This window comes from Pyrus communis, chromosome 14, assembly GCF_041283825.1.
Source record: "Pyrus communis isolate YQ-2024b chromosome 14, ASM4128382v1, whole genome shotgun sequence".
In the NCBI taxonomy this organism is placed as follows: domain Eukaryota; kingdom Viridiplantae; phylum Streptophyta; class Magnoliopsida; order Rosales; family Rosaceae; genus Pyrus; species Pyrus communis.
This window is the reverse complement of record NC_142578.1, coordinates 6,346,753-6,364,075: the sequence shown is the minus strand read 5'-3', so window position 1 is coordinate 6,364,075 and position 17,323 is coordinate 6,346,753. Positions and strand designations below refer to the sequence as shown.

At 36.5% G+C, this 17,323-nt stretch overlaps 3 protein-coding genes across 3 annotated transcripts; 1 reads left to right on the top strand and 2 right to left on the bottom strand.

Annotated features, from left to right (window-relative positions):
* Window positions 1-2,752: 2,752 nt before the first annotated feature.
* On the bottom strand, window positions 2,753-7,074 carry LOC137712123 (bidirectional sugar transporter SWEET12-like). The gene is made up of 8 exons (XM_088684644.1): window positions 6,964-7,074; window positions 6,735-6,737; window positions 6,512-6,678; window positions 6,366-6,432; window positions 4,322-4,459; window positions 4,054-4,215; window positions 3,825-3,944; window positions 2,753-3,202 (listed from the first exon to the last, which is right to left on the bottom strand). The coding sequence occupies exons 1-8, from the start codon at window positions 7,072-7,074 to the stop codon at window positions 2,888-2,890; spliced, it is 1,083 nt and encodes a 360-aa protein (XP_088540770.1). The 3' UTR covers window positions 2,753-2,887.
* A 1,125-nt stretch (window positions 7,075-8,199) lies between these two features.
* LOC148691143 (bidirectional sugar transporter NEC1-like) lies at window positions 8,200-10,177 on the top strand. The gene is made up of 6 exons (XM_088684166.1): window positions 8,200-8,363; window positions 8,584-8,620; window positions 8,717-8,939; window positions 9,033-9,194; window positions 9,356-9,475; window positions 9,630-10,177. The coding sequence occupies exons 1-6, from the start codon at window positions 8,321-8,323 to the stop codon at window positions 9,930-9,932; spliced, it is 888 nt and encodes a 295-aa protein (XP_088540292.1). The 5' UTR covers window positions 8,200-8,320; the 3' UTR covers window positions 9,933-10,177.
* Window positions 10,178-13,604: 3,427 nt separating this feature from the next.
* LOC137712967 (RNA pseudouridine synthase 7) lies at window positions 13,605-16,961 on the bottom strand. Its single transcript, XM_068452183.2, has 12 exons — window positions 16,808-16,961; window positions 16,666-16,709; window positions 16,495-16,572; window positions 16,285-16,385; window positions 16,073-16,160; window positions 15,885-15,963; window positions 15,684-15,766; window positions 15,045-15,110; window positions 14,907-14,963; window positions 14,561-14,686; window positions 13,977-14,212; window positions 13,605-13,857 (listed from the first exon to the last, which is right to left on the bottom strand). Exons 1-12 carry the CDS (start codon window positions 16,896-16,898, stop codon window positions 13,755-13,757), a joined length of 1,152 nt encoding a protein of 383 aa, XP_068308284.2. The 5' UTR covers window positions 16,899-16,961; the 3' UTR covers window positions 13,605-13,754.
* Between the last annotated feature and the right edge of the window lie 362 nt (window positions 16,962-17,323).

Below are 17,323 nucleotides of genomic sequence, written 5' to 3'. Positions count from 1 at the left end.
GGATCCGGTTCCGGAGGCAAGGGTCCACAGTGCTACGAGTGCAAGGCCGGGTTAACAAGTTTGTGGTGGAAGACTTTGAGTATGCCCTCTAGGTACTCGAAGCAACACTTCTCCTGGTGATGTTTAGTCTCAAGTGTTGCAGGGGTTTTGCAGCAGGTGGAGCTATGGGATTCACAGGTGATGAGAAGGTTCTGAGGTAGGAGGAAGTGTGGGAATTTTGTCTGGCTCGATGGGTTGTTGCTGGAAATAGGCGCGCTGACGAGTTTCCAGGTTGCAGACAATGAAGAGGAGGAAAACCTGCTGGAGGAGACGAGGATGTGTTGAGATCCTGTCTGAAGCTAAATGGTGATTTTTAGCTTGCAGCAGCTGCACATGCATTGGCAGTGACTGAATCGGAACAGGACCAACGAGGTTGATTCAGAGTGTGCATGCTGGTACGTAAGGCCAATGGACTTTGGTACAATTTGGCCAAGGTGGAGATTGTTGGATAGTGGCCAAAGTAGTGCCATGTTTTGTGGCTTTTTTCAAAGCCATGTTTTGTGGCTTTTTCAAAGCAATGTTTTGTGGCTTTTTCAAAACCATGTTTTGTGGCTTTTTCAAAGCATTGCTTTGTGGCTTTCGGATGGATGAAAGGAGGAGAAGAAAAGTGGGTTATTTTTATTTAAATGACTTGCCAAAGGAGAATGAATGGATGAGGAAGGGAAAAGCATCCAAAGAGATGGTGTGAGCATTTGGATCTACCATGGGCAAGGGTGAGAGAAATCAAGAGAGCTAGAGTGAAAGATCTCTTGTAAAAGAACTCTTGGGGTAGAGTGAGGCTCTTGGGAAAATTCTGTGAGTGGGTGTACAAGGGATATGGGATTGGGTTATGTCGATTTAACTCATGTATACTTGTACTGTTATTCTCATAGTGAAGAGCAATATCTCTCCGGGGACGTAGGCAGTTTTTTGCCGAACCTCGTAAATTTCTCTGTGTCTTTATTTCTTGTATTTTATTTTGTTCAACTGTGTGTGATTTTGGTGAGGTTGTAATCTGAATCTCGGTTCCGCACTAACGAACGGGCCAAGACACAACAAAAAAGATTTAAGTAAAACTCGTTATGTGATCATTACACGTAAAGATTTTCCGCCCTGTATTATTGAATTTTTTTTATACATGATTGTAACTAAACAATAATTTTGCTCTTACGTAATGCAAGGAACAATGTCATATATATTGTCATACTTGTCGTCAACGGAAGAATATGGTTGAATTGAATACACCAAAAGCTTGTTACCGAAAAAAAAAAAAAAAAAGAATACACCAAAAGCTGGGAAGGTAGCGTACACGCAAACGTGGCAACAAGCACTACCAGTTATGCTCCTAATGACAGCAATAGAACCAATATGTGCAAAACATACAAAAACATACCTAAAAACAAAGTCTAGTGCTACCTCTATTATACAACTTTAATTGGTTTCTATGTATTCTTTAGGTTAAACTCAATGTATTTTTCGAAAGAACGAGAAAGATTGCTAAGGAGATTCGATTTCTCCTGATCTTTAAATATACATGTTAAATTGTAACTTAGGTTAATCATACATGTTAAACTATTACGGGCGTATTTTTGGTGGAAAAAGAGCATTGGTCTCTGGACCCTTCCATTTCAGCAGATGTTGATACATCCATTATTGTATCATTTGTGTTGAGACCTAGAATTTGAAGAAATTTTTTATTGTGACCGGAATACGAGTGGTACACCATGTGTTTTTATAGAAGTGGTGGGAAATTTTATTTTTTAAGTTATTAACTTTTTAATACACATATTCCACCATTTGTATATATAGTAACATGTGGTGTACCGTTTGGACTTACATGGCTTAGAGTGAGAGACTAGCGAATTTAGTCTATGGGGATTTACTTGGGTAAGCGATTAGCTTCATTTGTCCGATTAGGCTAACGTGGCATTGTTTTTGGCGATGTTATTCGTTGTTAACTTAGTGATTGTATTAAATGCATATCAGTATAGTTAGTTCATAAATTCATTATACAACACTATTTTACAAACACTAAACTTGTTTTTTGGAAAATATTTATTTGCGTCCTTAATTAAATAAATTTATTTCCATGAAAATTGAGTGTTAAATTGAATTTTTGTTCTAGTACTTTTTCTTATGTACGTACATAATTTTGAATATATACATGGTTATATTATAGTCCTATGTACACTGATATATTATCACTATACCTATGCATATAAATTAATCTACCTGTAAAATTGTGTACCTGTTCAAAATAATGTACCAGGACAAAAACCAAAATCCAATCCGAGGCTTGCTGGTTTCAACAATGGGTAATGCTATAGAGATTAAATTTGTAAATAAAATCTTGTAAACCACATGACATGAAAGTTGATTGGATTATTACTTCAGCGTTGATTAACGTGCTTATTTTTATTAGTGATACATCATTTAGTTTGCATATTTAATTTACAAATTTAGTCTATCTAGCATTACCCTTCAACAATTAATGAATAAATTAAGCAACCTTGTCCGATGATGAAAATCTAGGATTTCAATTAATGCGTGCATAAACCAAAATCCCTTCTTTCTCTTCAGCTTAAATTAAGACCAAATTTTATTTCATAACCGGCCAAGAAACATACATAATTACTGTGAAGACCGTTATTCCCTAGAAAGAACAAGAGGAGGCTAGTCTATACATGAACCAGCCTCATATGCTTACACAAAGATAAAGGAAAATTAAACATCATGGAAAACTAAAGACGCACCAAAAGGACATATGTACACGATGATACATATGCATCATGACGTCCAAAACATTTATATAGAGCGATCGAGCTCGATTGATTCAGGTACAAGCAGGCAAACGGCAGATGATAAATATTCAAACTTCACATGTAACTAGTTGGCCTGGCATGGATGGTTCGATGATCTTCTCGTTACGGCATGTTTGTGCATGCACATGTTGGTCAGTGTTAAGCTCAGAGTTTTGATGAGCATCAGTACCATTGGCATCCGAGGTTACAGGTGCTTGGACTTGTACCTCCACCTCAGGAGTAGTAGTTAAAATTGTGATTTGCTTTACAACATCAGCCTTGTGTTCTGGTAGCTTTTCCTCCACAATGGTTTTGGTGTTCCTGTACTTTGTATAGAGGGCCATCTGAACCACCCCAAAGGAGAAACCAATTATGTTTGGGGTCTGCAAATGAAAGGATCATGTGATTAATTAATTAAAGTCAACGGATATATTCTTATACAAACAATATTCTACGTTAAATTCATATGAGGAAAATTCAAAAACTTGAGTGCAGATGGGATGCGAATATATCAAAATAAATTGCGATAAAGTAACCTTATTAAATTTTGTGAACAATATATTGTAGCTTCTTAAATGGTTCTTGTTGCTTTCATATATGTCACTAAATTAAACTTGGCGTAAGAGAGTGATCCATTAAGGGATAGTGTTTGCATAACAAATGACTGATTTTTTTCCATTTCCTTATAATCAACATATGCTTTTTATTAATTAAATTATTCTATTATCTAATACACTTTTAACCTTTATAAGGTTATCACGGCCTTTTTTTCGTTTGCCACGATATAAACGAGTTAAAGCTTGATGTAATCAAGCTAGCATTATACATGCGTGGTGGCACACATTGACATATAATCACCAGATTTTTCTATTTTAAAAATAATCAAAAGAAAGTTATTCCACAATTAAGGACATGTTAACCGACACACCTAGCGTACTAATTAAACAGGACTAGCCGTAAAAATAATAAATATTAGTTTTATTATACACAAATAAAATGACTTACTGCAACATAGAGATCCTTGAGGAGTAAGCCATAACAGAGCCACATAACGGCACTTAGGGTGAGGAAGAAGGATAAATTAAACGGCATGAACTCCACGCTCTTGGTGCGGATAACCATTCTCTGTAGCACACAAAATCAAATCATGCATATATTAATATCTTAATGCATATAGATTGAGATTATGTTAAACCTTTAAGGATTTGATTACAGTACTTGATTAATCAATTACCATGACGCTTAAAGGTGCTGCAAAGACACCGACAGAGAAAGTCACACAAACCCATCCGAGAACTTCGACGCGGGTCGGCCCTTGTGACAAGAAGCGGGACAGAAGAAGAATCAAGCAAAATCCCCCGAAGTTCACCAGTAAAAGCAGCCTCAGAGTAGACACCTGCACCCAAATTTAATTTATTAATTCTAATTAAGTCCTTTATATAAGTCATATTCTACATGGAATTCAGCTAAACTAATCGAACTGCGAAGGTGGCACTACTCACCCTCGCTTGCTTAGTTGCATATGTAAGGTAAATTGCAATATAAATGGTCTCTATGACACAACCGAATGAGTTGATGGTGATGAGAAGGATCACATGAGACTTGAGGAATGCATAGGGACCATTTATATTGCAATTTACCTTACATATGCAAAGGGTCCTTGGTATTTATAGAGAGAAGTTGAGGCTATGTTGTTGCATGAAGGCTGAATTGTGATGATTACTTTGTTAGCTTTTAGCAGTAGGTGTCTCTAGTACAGAAAAGCCAAGCACCCATGACATTAGAACAAACATATTTGTGAATGCCAACTCAACAAATGTGAGTCGGTATTTTTAATTATTGTGCAACACACTTACGGTACATATTTGGAAAGGTTAACTTCCTTAGCTCCTCTTTCACTTGACACCTCCTAAGCCACTTCCTTTTTCGGTTTATCACTTTCTATTGCTTTTAGCTGTTTCTCTAGGAGTACTCCGGCTCTTTGGCTAGCTTTGGCAGTACTTTCAAGCTCATTCAACCGCCAAAATCTCTCAATATTCTCAGAATCTTCTCAATAAATTTTCTTCTATCACGCTTGTTGATTACTTTATTGATCGCATCTCTCATAGTAGTAATATAATAGCCTCAATAGGATTCTCAAGTTTTAGTCATTAACTAATTATATATGACATACGACATTAAAAATTTCTACCTGGTTAAACAGTAACGAAGGTTGAAATTATGTCCAAATATGAATGGATGTAGTTTTCGTTGAAAATTGTTCATTTAGAAATTTCTGAAAAATCTAACCATAAGTTCTCTCAATAGGAGCAATAGGGCTGTTATGATCATTATTGAACTTATTCAAGAGGTGAAATATAACCATATCAAAGGTTGAATCGATCATTAGAAGAATTATGACAAAAAATAGGATATGCATTGAAGAGAAGCAAATGAAAGACTTTTATAAAAACTATCGTAGAGTTGAGAGTGAAATTTTATTATGTACATGTCATATCATGAATTAGTACTGCATGCAATCTCCAAAAACAATCAATTATTTCCATATAACAGTTGGAATATTGTTTTCGATATAAGAAGAAAAATGGCACCAATTTAAGAGGTTTGTGGTTCTTCCATGTGTGGTGATAGTGCTATGGAGTTGGAGGAGTGAGGGAGGACAGAGAAGACAGGCGAGAGGGATTTGAACGTGTCACAAGTTTGGGTGACCGGCTGAATTTTTATTTTTTTTATTTTTTTAATTGTTGAACACTGGTACCCTCTGATTTTTCAATCTCTTTTCTCTGTCTATTGTTTTTATTCTGGCTCGGATGCAGACTACTAGGTTACAGCATGGAGATTGTAGGGAATGACGTGTGATATTGTGATGTCACTTTGATTACATCAGCTTCTTATCGTAATTTGCTTCTGACTAGGACTAAGCGTGGGGCAGCCCAATTATTTTCTTGTCTAGTTGCCTAGCTCGTTTTCCATTGTCCATCTCCTCGTGGTGCACTATAACTCAACGGGGGTGTTGCCAACACATTGACACGCGCATTGGTCAAAATCAGTTTCCATGTTGCAATCAGTAACATATATATATATGTTAAATGCATAATACATTAAATAGTAATTAACAATAAGCATTGCCGTTTCATTAAGTTAAATAACAGTTTAACAAAATTTTATTAGGAAAATGATACAAATGACGATACAAATAGATGATAAATGTAGCATTACTCTTACATCAAAAGAAGTATCCTACACCCTATTACTTCTGGTCAACCCGATCCATTAGCTACCTAGCTAGTCAGCTACGTTCTCATGATATCTGCAATTAAAACAATAAATAAATAACTAACATGAAACAAAAATATTAAGTGAACTTAAGCAGCCACTAGATTTATGACCATATTAATTCATTTAGATTTGATTAATTATTGTTAAATGAGTTTGATTCATTTAACTACTACAAAAACTTAAAAATATAAACTCATTTTACAATATTAAAGGATTGTGAGTAAAAATGCACAAATAAATAATTAACTTTAATATAAATACATATACCGTGTAAACATATGGCTGGTGACGCCCTCCTGCCCCTACTCTTTTGACCTTCCCATGGCTCAGCAACCTGCATGAACACAGCATCTTCTAACAACCATTCTTGCATAACACATTCCGAGAGAGAGAGAGAGAGGGGCAATTCTTACTTTCTCAGTGCTTTGCTGGTGTCGGGATTGTCACCGAGATCCTCACGTATCTTGACTTCAGGGAGACAGCCGTCGCGTGACAAGAGATTCAGGATGGCTTCGGCTTTCTTGTCCATAACGAAACACCTCACCCGCGGTCGTTTGCTTCGACTTCGCCTGCTGGACCACTAATTAAGAAGATAATGATTAATTAAAATCAGATTAACTAATCAATATAAATTACCATCTACAAAAGTAAACAGATTAACTAATCAATATAAATTATCATCTACAAAAAAACAAAGTGCAGGTTAAAAAATTGGAAGAAAATTGAAGCTCTAAGTAAAATGATGAGAAAAATCTAATAAACAACAAATCGATTTGAAAACTGCATTCGAAGGAGAAAAATCTAACAAAACCAACAAATTGATTAAGCACAAATTCAAAAATGGATGAGAGAGAAGCTCGATCACCTCGACATTCATCGTATGAGCTTGAATCTCATCCTTTGAGACATCCCTGGTGGCAAGGAGATGCAGGGCCAAAGCAGCTGTGCGTTCGCTTGGAGAGGGGAACGTAGCCATAGGTTGCTTCTTTCTGCCTCCCTCTAGCTGTCTTTCTGTATGTGTGTGTGTGTGCATGAACTTATCGAACGGGACCTATATTTATCCAGTGGTAAAGTAGAAGAGCAGAAATTCCGGTAGGACGTAGAATATATATGCATTCCTCAAGTCTCATGTGATCCTTCTCATCACCATCAACTCATTCGGTTGTGTCATAGAGACCATTTATATTGCAATTTACCTTACATATGCAAAGGGTCCTTGGTATTTATAGAGAGAAGTTGAGGCTATGTTGTTGCATGAAGGCTGAATTGTGATGATTACTTTGTTAAATCAACAATAGTTTTTATCTCTGCTTTCTTTCCCATGAACGGGCAAATAAAATATTCCACTTCGAACTCTAGAACTCAATATCTGGTGTTTCACGATCAGTATTGGAAATGAACGGAGGAGCGATGGAACGTGCAGAGCCACATGTTGGATCACTCCAATGCGGCATGAAGCTGCTGATGCCGAGTCGGCTCCTATGCCACTTGCTATGCCCAGTTTGGTCCCTCGGCACGGTGTATATTATTTTGCAAAAGAATTTTATAATATTCAGAATAGACTCAAATAAACAACTAAGAGATCACTTAACTATATATTGACTAATTAATGTATGCCATTAATTTTGATTTGTTGAGTAAGAAATTCGAACAAACAATTTGTGTTGAAGAAGTCAAGGAGCCACCTAAGAAAGAGCAAGGAAGTCCCTAGAAATGAACTATGAGTTGTAACCATTAAACCACTTGGTGGGTGACACATCAGAAAGAAACTTTAGTGGGACCCCAGGGATTTTTTTGTACGTACCAGGAATAGTAGTTGCACTAGGGTTTAACTGGTGTGAGGCCGTTCATGTTTAGGAGAGAAAAGACTAAGTAGGGAAAATATAGGGCAATAGGGGCTAGCTAAAAAAGCTGTTTGGATTATGTAAACGTCAAAAAGCTCAATTGAACAACTGGAAAGTTAACCCTAGAGTGTTACAATGATATTGCTTCGCACTTTTTTTGCATGCAACTTGATATCCCTCAAATTCGTGACCCTTCGATCTCCCAGCTCCTCTTTGTATAAATAGATCACACCCTTAGCTTCTAAGCATGTCTTGTGTTGAGAAGTATAAGATAGCAGTTGTGCAGTAAAACTCTCTTGTTGTCACTGCGTGAGCAAGGGATCATAGAGTGAGTGAAACAAAGAGAGCCTTCCAATCTTTTGGTTGTAATCCAAGGATATGGCACTTCACCACACTTTGACTTTGGCCTTCGGCCTCTTAGGTATTGTAGCTCATGTGTCCCTTCTGCCTCCTTTTCTTTTTCACCAACTGATCAATGGTCACAACTGATTAATGCACACTCCATAATATTGCTTGTAGTACGTGTTAATAAGTTCTCTTTAAGATTTTAAGTTTAATTACAAACCAATTTTTGGTAAATTATAATTTACTAAGACTAATATATTTTTTACCTTGTCCCTTTTTCAATTCTTTTGTCGTAGGCAATATCATCTCCCTTTTGGTCTTTCTTGCTCCAGTGTAAGTGGCCAATGTATTAACTACTCCATGGAAAATTTTCAAATTTTTATATGCGTACGTCCTTGCTAATGAGAACAACGATGGTTGTAATTGCAGGCCAACTTTTTATACAGTTTACAAGAAAAAAACAACTGAAGGGCTTCAAGCACTTCCATATGTAATTGGGCTCTTGAGTTCAATGATGTACATATACTATGCCCTCCTTAAGGAAGAGCTGAAAGAGGATGCCACTCTTGTCATCACAATCAACTCGGTTGGCTGCGTCATAGAGACTATTTACATTTCCCTCTTCCTTTTCTATGCCCCTAAGAAGGCCAGGTATGTATTGGTTGTCTAGAACACTAACAGTCATCAAATGTTTTTCATTATTCTAGTTTGAAGCTTACATATGGGTTTTATTTGGCACTTGCAGATCTCAACCGCGATGCTTCTGTTCTTGCTGAACCTTTTCAGTTACGGCATGATGGTTGTTTTGACTCGCTTTCTAGCCACTGGTGAAACACGTTTTAAGATTGTGGGATGGATTTGTCTTGTGTTCAGCCTAAGCGTATTTGTCGCACCTCTTGGTGTCCTGGTAATTAGCAACTTCGACCTAAAACAAATCTTACCTATTTGTAACATCTCAACTAACCGTGCTGTAATATCACTTTGGAAGAGGTAGTACTTCCAAAGAAGGTTTTAGTTTCTTCCAGGGTTAAATTAATTTCTTAAGATAACATTGGTAAATTTGTGCAGAGACAAGTAATACGGACCAAGAGTGTTGAGTTCATGCCATTTCCGTTATCATTTTTCCTAACATTAGGTGCAGTCGCATGGTTCTTCTATGGTTTTCTGATCAAGGACTACTACATAGCTGTAAGTGAACCTTGGTAGTTTACATATATAAGCTTACATGCATGTAACATGCAGGCGTGAAGAATTATATTAATTTTATCCCTTTAATTTGAAACTTTCTCTATATATTATTATATTAATCTTTTGTGTTCCTCTTGGTTTGTCGGACAAACAGTTTCCAAACATGCTGGGCTTCCTCTTCGGGGTTGTTCAAATGGTGGTTTACATAGTCTACAAGAATGCAAAGAAATTCCTGGAAGATCAGCCAAAAGTTCAAGAATTATCTGAGCACTTTATTGATGTGATGAAGATCAATACTTTGGTGTGTTCGGAACTGAGTCCTGCAGTGATTTTGAATCCAACTGTGGACATTACAAATGACATGATTGAAGTGGTTCAAAATATAATTGTCATGGCTGAAAAGACAGAAAAAACCAAGGAAGCTGCCATTGATGATGATTTCTCCACCGAAGTTTGAACCCAAAATTGAAGGGACGTGCACATGTTATAAGGTTCTTAAGTCTTCAAGATAAGCATAGTTCCTTCTGTTTTAAGTTTGCCCTAATTGAAGTTTAATTTGTGTGTTGGTTTAATTAACTGTGCTCTAAGGCGTAGGTGCCATGGGCGTATCTATGTTATGTATCCCCCTCTAATCTCCCAGTCTTTCAGTATCTCTGTTCCCTTAAAGCTCTGTAGCTATCTGATGTAGCTAGCTTTGTATTAGCTTTAAATTAATTAAGCTTATTTCAATTAATGTATTAAGGAGATATTATTACTAGTTAACTACATGCTCTAGATTTTTTTTTCCTTTTCTTTTGAGGGCTCTTCACAGATAATTCCTTAAAACTCCAACTTCTAGGCAAAAGCAAAACTGACGAACCCAATTATTATCGCACTCGTCAACATTAACAATTGGTAGATAGGTTAGATCTTTTCTATAGTTTAATTCTTGAACTGTTATTCACTAACATTAACCATTCTTAGACAGACTACACAAACTAAAGTATTTTCCAATGAACTTTCTAAAATGCTCATCTTTTGGGATGTTCAAGGTAAAAAGCTAGCTATGGTATGATCAAATTCCAGAAAAACCAAAACAAATAGAAAAAACTTATCAAGTAAGATATAACTCAATTTAGAATGGTTGTTGCTGGAATATATCTTAATCTGATTTTTTTTTTTTTTTTTTTCACAAACACACTTAGGTTAATAAACTTGGCGAAAAATAATGCATCATAGACTATAATTTTCTCACTTACTTTTATAATTATTCCAATTATGTCAAACTAATTTACTATCATGGATAAAAATTAAAAAAAATCAAAAAATTCAAAAAAAAAAGTCACCAACACAGAAAATGTCTCACCGTAACATAAACTAAAAGTTGGCAAAGAATTTTTTTTCTTTCAAGCCTATCCACTTGAAGTTAAAATTTTGCCGATATTAAGTTAGCTAGCTTTTTTAGGAAATTTCAGTGGGGGAGACGCGTACAAACCCTAGCAGCCAGAACGGAACAACACAATCTCTCTCTCTCTCTCTCTCTCTCTCTCTCTCTCTCTCTCTCTCTCTCTCTCTCTCCATGCTATTGCATGTAGCTAGTGTTGAATGACTCGAAAGATTACACACCGGGCCGATCTGAATGGGCCCACCTAAACACATCTAGCTAGTGGAACAAAATCACCCATATACATGAGTTTGGAATCTGCATAGATCAGAATATTCTTCCCAAGTGAAAGGTAACTCACTGTACTTAATTATAGGGCAAAGGCTTTTCATTTTCCACGTGAGATATACATCACGTGTTGATTTAAAGGTATTCATATAATTAAAATAAGCTAAGACACTAGCATGAATTGACAGAGTCAAAGAATATTTTTAGAATAAATAATATTATCTACAGTAAGAGACTTTTTTTTTTAGAACAAAAGATATTATCTACACTAAGAGGGAGGGGTAAGAGGGAGGGGGTAGACTTAGCCTCACAATGGGTTAGCAATAATGTGGTTCAAATTCGTCATTGGCGAGAATTGAACCTAAGACCTCTCACTTACAAGTGAAAAGTAATACTATTAGACCGTAGTACTAAGTGGCCCCTCTACCATATTTAAATTAAAGTAATAACATCACTCATATTCAAGGGAAATAAATTAATATATTTCAAATCTAGTAAGACTTGTGAGCAGTACATAAAGTGACTAGGGAACCACATTAAACCCCATAAAATTTCTCCTAACAAGTGCAACGTAACATAAGTAGGAAAATAATCCAATAACATTTTCCCTCGCATCTAGTGTATTTTGAGCCAAATCTGTGATCAATGTGTGTATGTTCAGCCTAACACGTGAATTAGCTTGAATTGATACTCTTTTTTTTAATACAAGCGATATTCTTACTCTAAACTATCCTAATAAATGGAAAAGGTGGAGAGTTTGAACTTTGAACCTATAACACAATGAACTGAAAAAAAATATCATAACCAGGGCAATCAACCACTAATAGTTTCATACTATCTTAGAAATAAGGTATTCAACCAGCCAAAACCAATTAAAGGGCCCAAGATACCATACATTGATGCCTAATGTTTATAGTGATTCCTGATGTGGGAACATATTCAAAATTCACACAATTTTATACATAACTACTTTTCTGGTTCTTGATGGGGAAGAATTCGAAGAAATATAATTCTGGGGCACCAGTCACTGCCAGTGAAACTGATTGATCAGATTCTTCATCCATATAACAAAAATTTTAGGCCACATTCCACCACAAATTTAAGGATTGCTTCAAGTATGACCACCATGACCAACTTTTCATGTTAAATAATCTGGTGGCTTTCACTGTACTTGTTTCCCCAACATTTGGTAGTTCCTTTCCCTGATGTGATATCCAGCAGTGTTTAGTAATTAAAAACCCACCAATGAAATATGCGTATTCTTGATTATATTTGCACGTTTTCTCATTGCAAATCTTTATTTCTGAATGCCAAAAGATTAGGTCTCTCTCTTTATAATACTAAAGAGAAATAGCTCGCAAGTTAACATGACTCATTTTTATCGCACAAGTTGGCTAAATCATGTAACAGTTGATATGTTAAGTATCGGTACCAACTAACTCTTAAGTCTAGAGCTACTTAATCCATAGTAGGTTTCAAGTATGAATCCGGCTCCTCTAGTAATAGAACAGTATCAATTGATTACAATATATACTTGACCTAGCTAATAAGTACAAATCAATTGTATGACCAGAATGGTTTCAATTTCAACTCCCCATTTGTCGTCTAGTGCTTAATCTCTTCTCGGTCTAGAATGGGTTTTAAGTTCGAGTACTCTCTCCTCCAGAGATAAAACATTATCTACTGATCATAATAACTGACCTAATAAATACACATTAATTGTCACATAATATGATAAGTTAATGGTTGGAAAACATAATTACGCTGGCACTACGTGGTTTCTCTCTTTGTCGACGTTGTTTCTGAAAAGGTGTGTGAAATGAACGGCGGTGACCACAGGTCATTTTCAGGAGAAGCATGCCTAAGTTTTGGTAGGTAACCATGCTTGACCCTACCTTGTGACTGCTTGCAATGCATGAGATCATGAGGGTGAAGTAACCCACTACTACTGTACTAATACTTTGATTGATCATCCGAAAGCCTGAATCTTCGTATCAATGATAAAAAGTTTACTGTCAACATGTTATGATTTTTGGACCTGGCTTTTCTGCCTTTTCAGTTCCAATACATTTTCATCCGTTTTTATTTTGTGTGGTCACAGTTAAACCACGTCAATATTTTATATTAATTTTTTTATAGAGATAATTAGACAAAAAGCAATAGTGATATACAATGTTGACGTGGCTTAGCTGTGACCGTACAAATAGGAGAGGATGAGAGTGTATTGAAATTAGGAGGGGCAGAAAAGTCAGGTCTATGATTTTTCTTTTGTTTGTTCTTTTCCCCCATTTTGTTGAAGATTCTTATTCTTTCTTTCTGGTCAACTTGTTAACGGTGCTTAAATTACCTAGGGTTTTTAGACCAGGTGGTGTCATGATTATCCCACAATCCCATAGGGCACTCACTTTAACATTTTTTTATTCATTTCGTTTGTAAAATTTGAACGTGAGACCTCTTCCAACAAGCTAGAGATCGGAATTGTAACGGAAAATAAATTTATTAGGATACAAAATGCATCTGTATACATTTCTTCACAAAATTTGTGGTACTGGGCCTTAAATTCTTGTCAAAAGGAGCTATTACGATGAAGAAAACAAAAGGCTTAGGAGTTATGGATTACACAAATGGTTAGCTAAGTGATGCCCAATCAGGATATGGGCATTCATAAGTCCATCCCGGTGCGGAATACCGAACACAGTGCAGCCACAAAGCCTCTTCATAAACATCGTATCTGCAACAAATAGAATTTTAGTGGAAAACAGTCGAAAATAAAATTTATACGGTTGGAAAGAATATGCATCAAAGAATTTTTTTCATGTAGACTACGTGTGACGAAAAGATAAGTTGTACCCTTTTGGAACCAAATTCGGACAATTTGTACACATGGGATCAATGCCGAAATCTTCATTGGAATCTACAGGTTCAGTGGATAAATTTTCGCGAAAGCCAGATGGCGGAGAGGGGCTGGAATTTGCAGCAGCTCTATCAGCACCCATTCCTTCAGTTGAACGACCATTAACATGTTTGGACAGGTAAAGCGCGTCATTGGCTATCGGATAGCCTAAATGTTGCAAATGGACACGTATCTACATCACAGAAAAGCGGAGATCATTGATCTTTTAGTCAATTCAAATCATTGCTTCAGAATTCAGACCAATAGGAATAAAAATGTAGAGCTATGTCCTTAGAGTTTAAAAGATATCAAAATTCAAAAAACAAAATGGAAGGCAGAGTCGTAAGAACAGAAGTATAGCAAAAGTTCACTGAAATGAACTGCGAACGAAAAATTATCAAAGGGAACCAAAAATAAAAGCATACGATGCATGTTGCAAACTTACTGTCCGGATTTGAAAAGGGAGATAATTTTCTTTTTCAAAAGCAAACTGTTCAAAATCTGTTGTTACATTGCCCATATAATCAGTGTATTGACTTACTTGATGAGTTCGGCCAGTGACTGGCTCGCACAAGACAAGACTATGGATTCCATTGGTACTGAGTCTGGTAAACTTTGTACAGGCAGTCTTCCCCTTGATGGGAATATCATCACCTGAGTGACTAATCTGCATAAACAAGAGATGGTTATCATCCAGTATGGGCGCTTCATACGTTTCAGTATATAATTCAAAATATCAATTGGAGAAGACCAGTTAACAATGGGTTTACCCATGGCAGGAAGTTTCAGACAATCAACTTTAACAACATAACAGAAGTTTATCGAAACTACTAAAAAATCATATGGTTTAAACAGAAGCTACTAGCATTATGCACATTATAACCCACCTCTGTTGTGCTCCTACATTCTCGAGCATCATGATTAACATTAGCATCTACAACTTGCTGGAGTAAGAGACAAAAACAATCTGTCAATCCTAACATTAAGACCAGTAATTTTAACATCCAGCCTTAACAAAAGCAAACCTCTTGCTCAGGAAATTCCCCAGCAACTCTTGCAATGTACTGTTTCTGGACCATCCCTCCTTCAATCTGCAACAATTGCATTTGACATTCAGAAAATCTAGAGTTAAAAAATTTCTTATCCACAAAATAATGAAAAGCACACCATCTAGCCATCAAAACAGAAGCTCTCAAAACACAGTGTAACAAAATAAAATGATTTATCAACGGTAGTGACATGTGCATGCAACCAATAACACCCCTTAGAACATTACCGGCCAAATAATTGGGAAAACCCCAAGCTTGTCTCTCTTCTATAAAAGTAGTCATAAGTGCTGTTATAAAAGGTACACAATTCACTCTATGTGAATATAGAAGATACACCTAGAGAGACAGTATACTTTATATCTGACATGTAGCACATACTCAATTAGATGGGTGTACCCCTGATTACATGTAGGATAAGACTGTAATGCATGTAGCTCCAGGACTATATCGAATTGTATCGTGACAGAAACCAACTCACTATAAATTTCTGCTACCATAATACAGGCATTGATTATAATGTCCTATGGCCGTGATTATGACTTAAAGTTTCAGGAATATTTAACTAATAACGTGGTGGCTAAGTATCATACAGTCACTTTCAAAGATAAAGCTTACCTGCTGCCTAAAATAGTCGGCTTTTGAAGCACTTCTGGCCAAGATAAGGAGTCCTGAGACAAGGCGATCTAGTCGATGAATTGCTGGTATCATTGTGTCAAGGAAAGTATAATAAAGAAGATAAAGACTCCATTGCAAAATATCATTATGTAACTTCAAAATACGAGCTGTCAGAAGTATTATGCTTGAAACTTAGGATACGAAATAGAGGTGCCAAGCCATGCTCAGCCTCAAGGATGCCAACAACCGTGTTCTTACGATATTGACCACACGGATGCACCTAAAAAACAGCAGATACTAACAGCAATAAGACTCAGTAGTAGGGTTATAAGAGATGAGGAAGATGTTTCATCCCCTGCTCAGCACACTAGGTCATAAATTCTACTCACCGGAACAGATGCAGGCTTACAAACAACAACCACATCCGGTTTTTCTTGAAGAATCGATATATCCCAAGTCATGACTGGGGGTTCATGCCTACAACCATTTTTACATCAATTGGTAACTCAATACTTTGAAATACGAATTTGAACCAATCACACAATTAACAAAAGCGCATAAGGAAACAAGAAGAGCGAGAGCCATCGACTACAACACAAACCTGTGGACGAAGTGGCTTATCTTTTGCGACGTTTTAACAATGTGGGAAACCGGCACCATCTCTCCATCAACCTGTATCCTTCCAGATTTCACTGCACTAACCTACAAATGCACAACAAATCACATCCAAAACCTCAACTCATCAACACGAAATCGTTCAATTAAAATGCAAAGCAACTAAAACAAGAACACAAAAAACAAAAACTCTCACATAGTAATCATAAGGCCGGCCTTTGAACTCATGAGTGAACAAATCAACGATGGTCTTCCCCGCCCACCGATTCTTCACCTAAAAACCCGGAATCACAGAATTAGGGTTTAATCACAAGTAAACTAATTACATTAAACTAATCATATTACCAAATTAATCAAGAAAGATTACATGACAGATGAACTCGAAGTAGTAGGGTCTGACATGGCGCCTCCCTGCAACATTCCCGCCAAAGACATTTTTATTTATTTATTCATTTAATTTGTTATTACTTCTCGAAGAAAATGACAATTTTCAACGGCGGAGAACTTACCGTCGCGAAAGATGTAATCTTGCGGTTGCGGCCGAATCGCTGGACTCTGCCACACGATCTCCATCGCCTTGTCTTCCCACGTCCTCTTCATTTATCGGGTTTTTATCGGATTTTCGGATCAAATTTTCGGCATTTGGAAGCGAAATCACAGCCCTAGACCAAACTTCTTGGGACGACGTCGTCCGGTGATTTAATCGCTGACAGAAACGACGGCGTATACAAGCCAGTTTAGATTTGAGAAATTTTGATAAATGCCCCTTTTTAGAAGGTCCAAATTGGAATATCAACTAAAAATTCATAATCATTGGTCCCTTAATTGATCAAAATATGCAGCTATGGTCATTTTCGTTAACTCCAATATAATTCCGTCAAAATGAGTTATGTTGGAATGATCATTGCTACAATTAGATTAAAGTCGAGAGACTAGTGCTACAATAGGGTTAAGTTGAGGGATCATTTCTTCAGTTGGGTTATAGTTGAGGGACTATTGCTACAATTTTTCTCATTTGGTTTTCA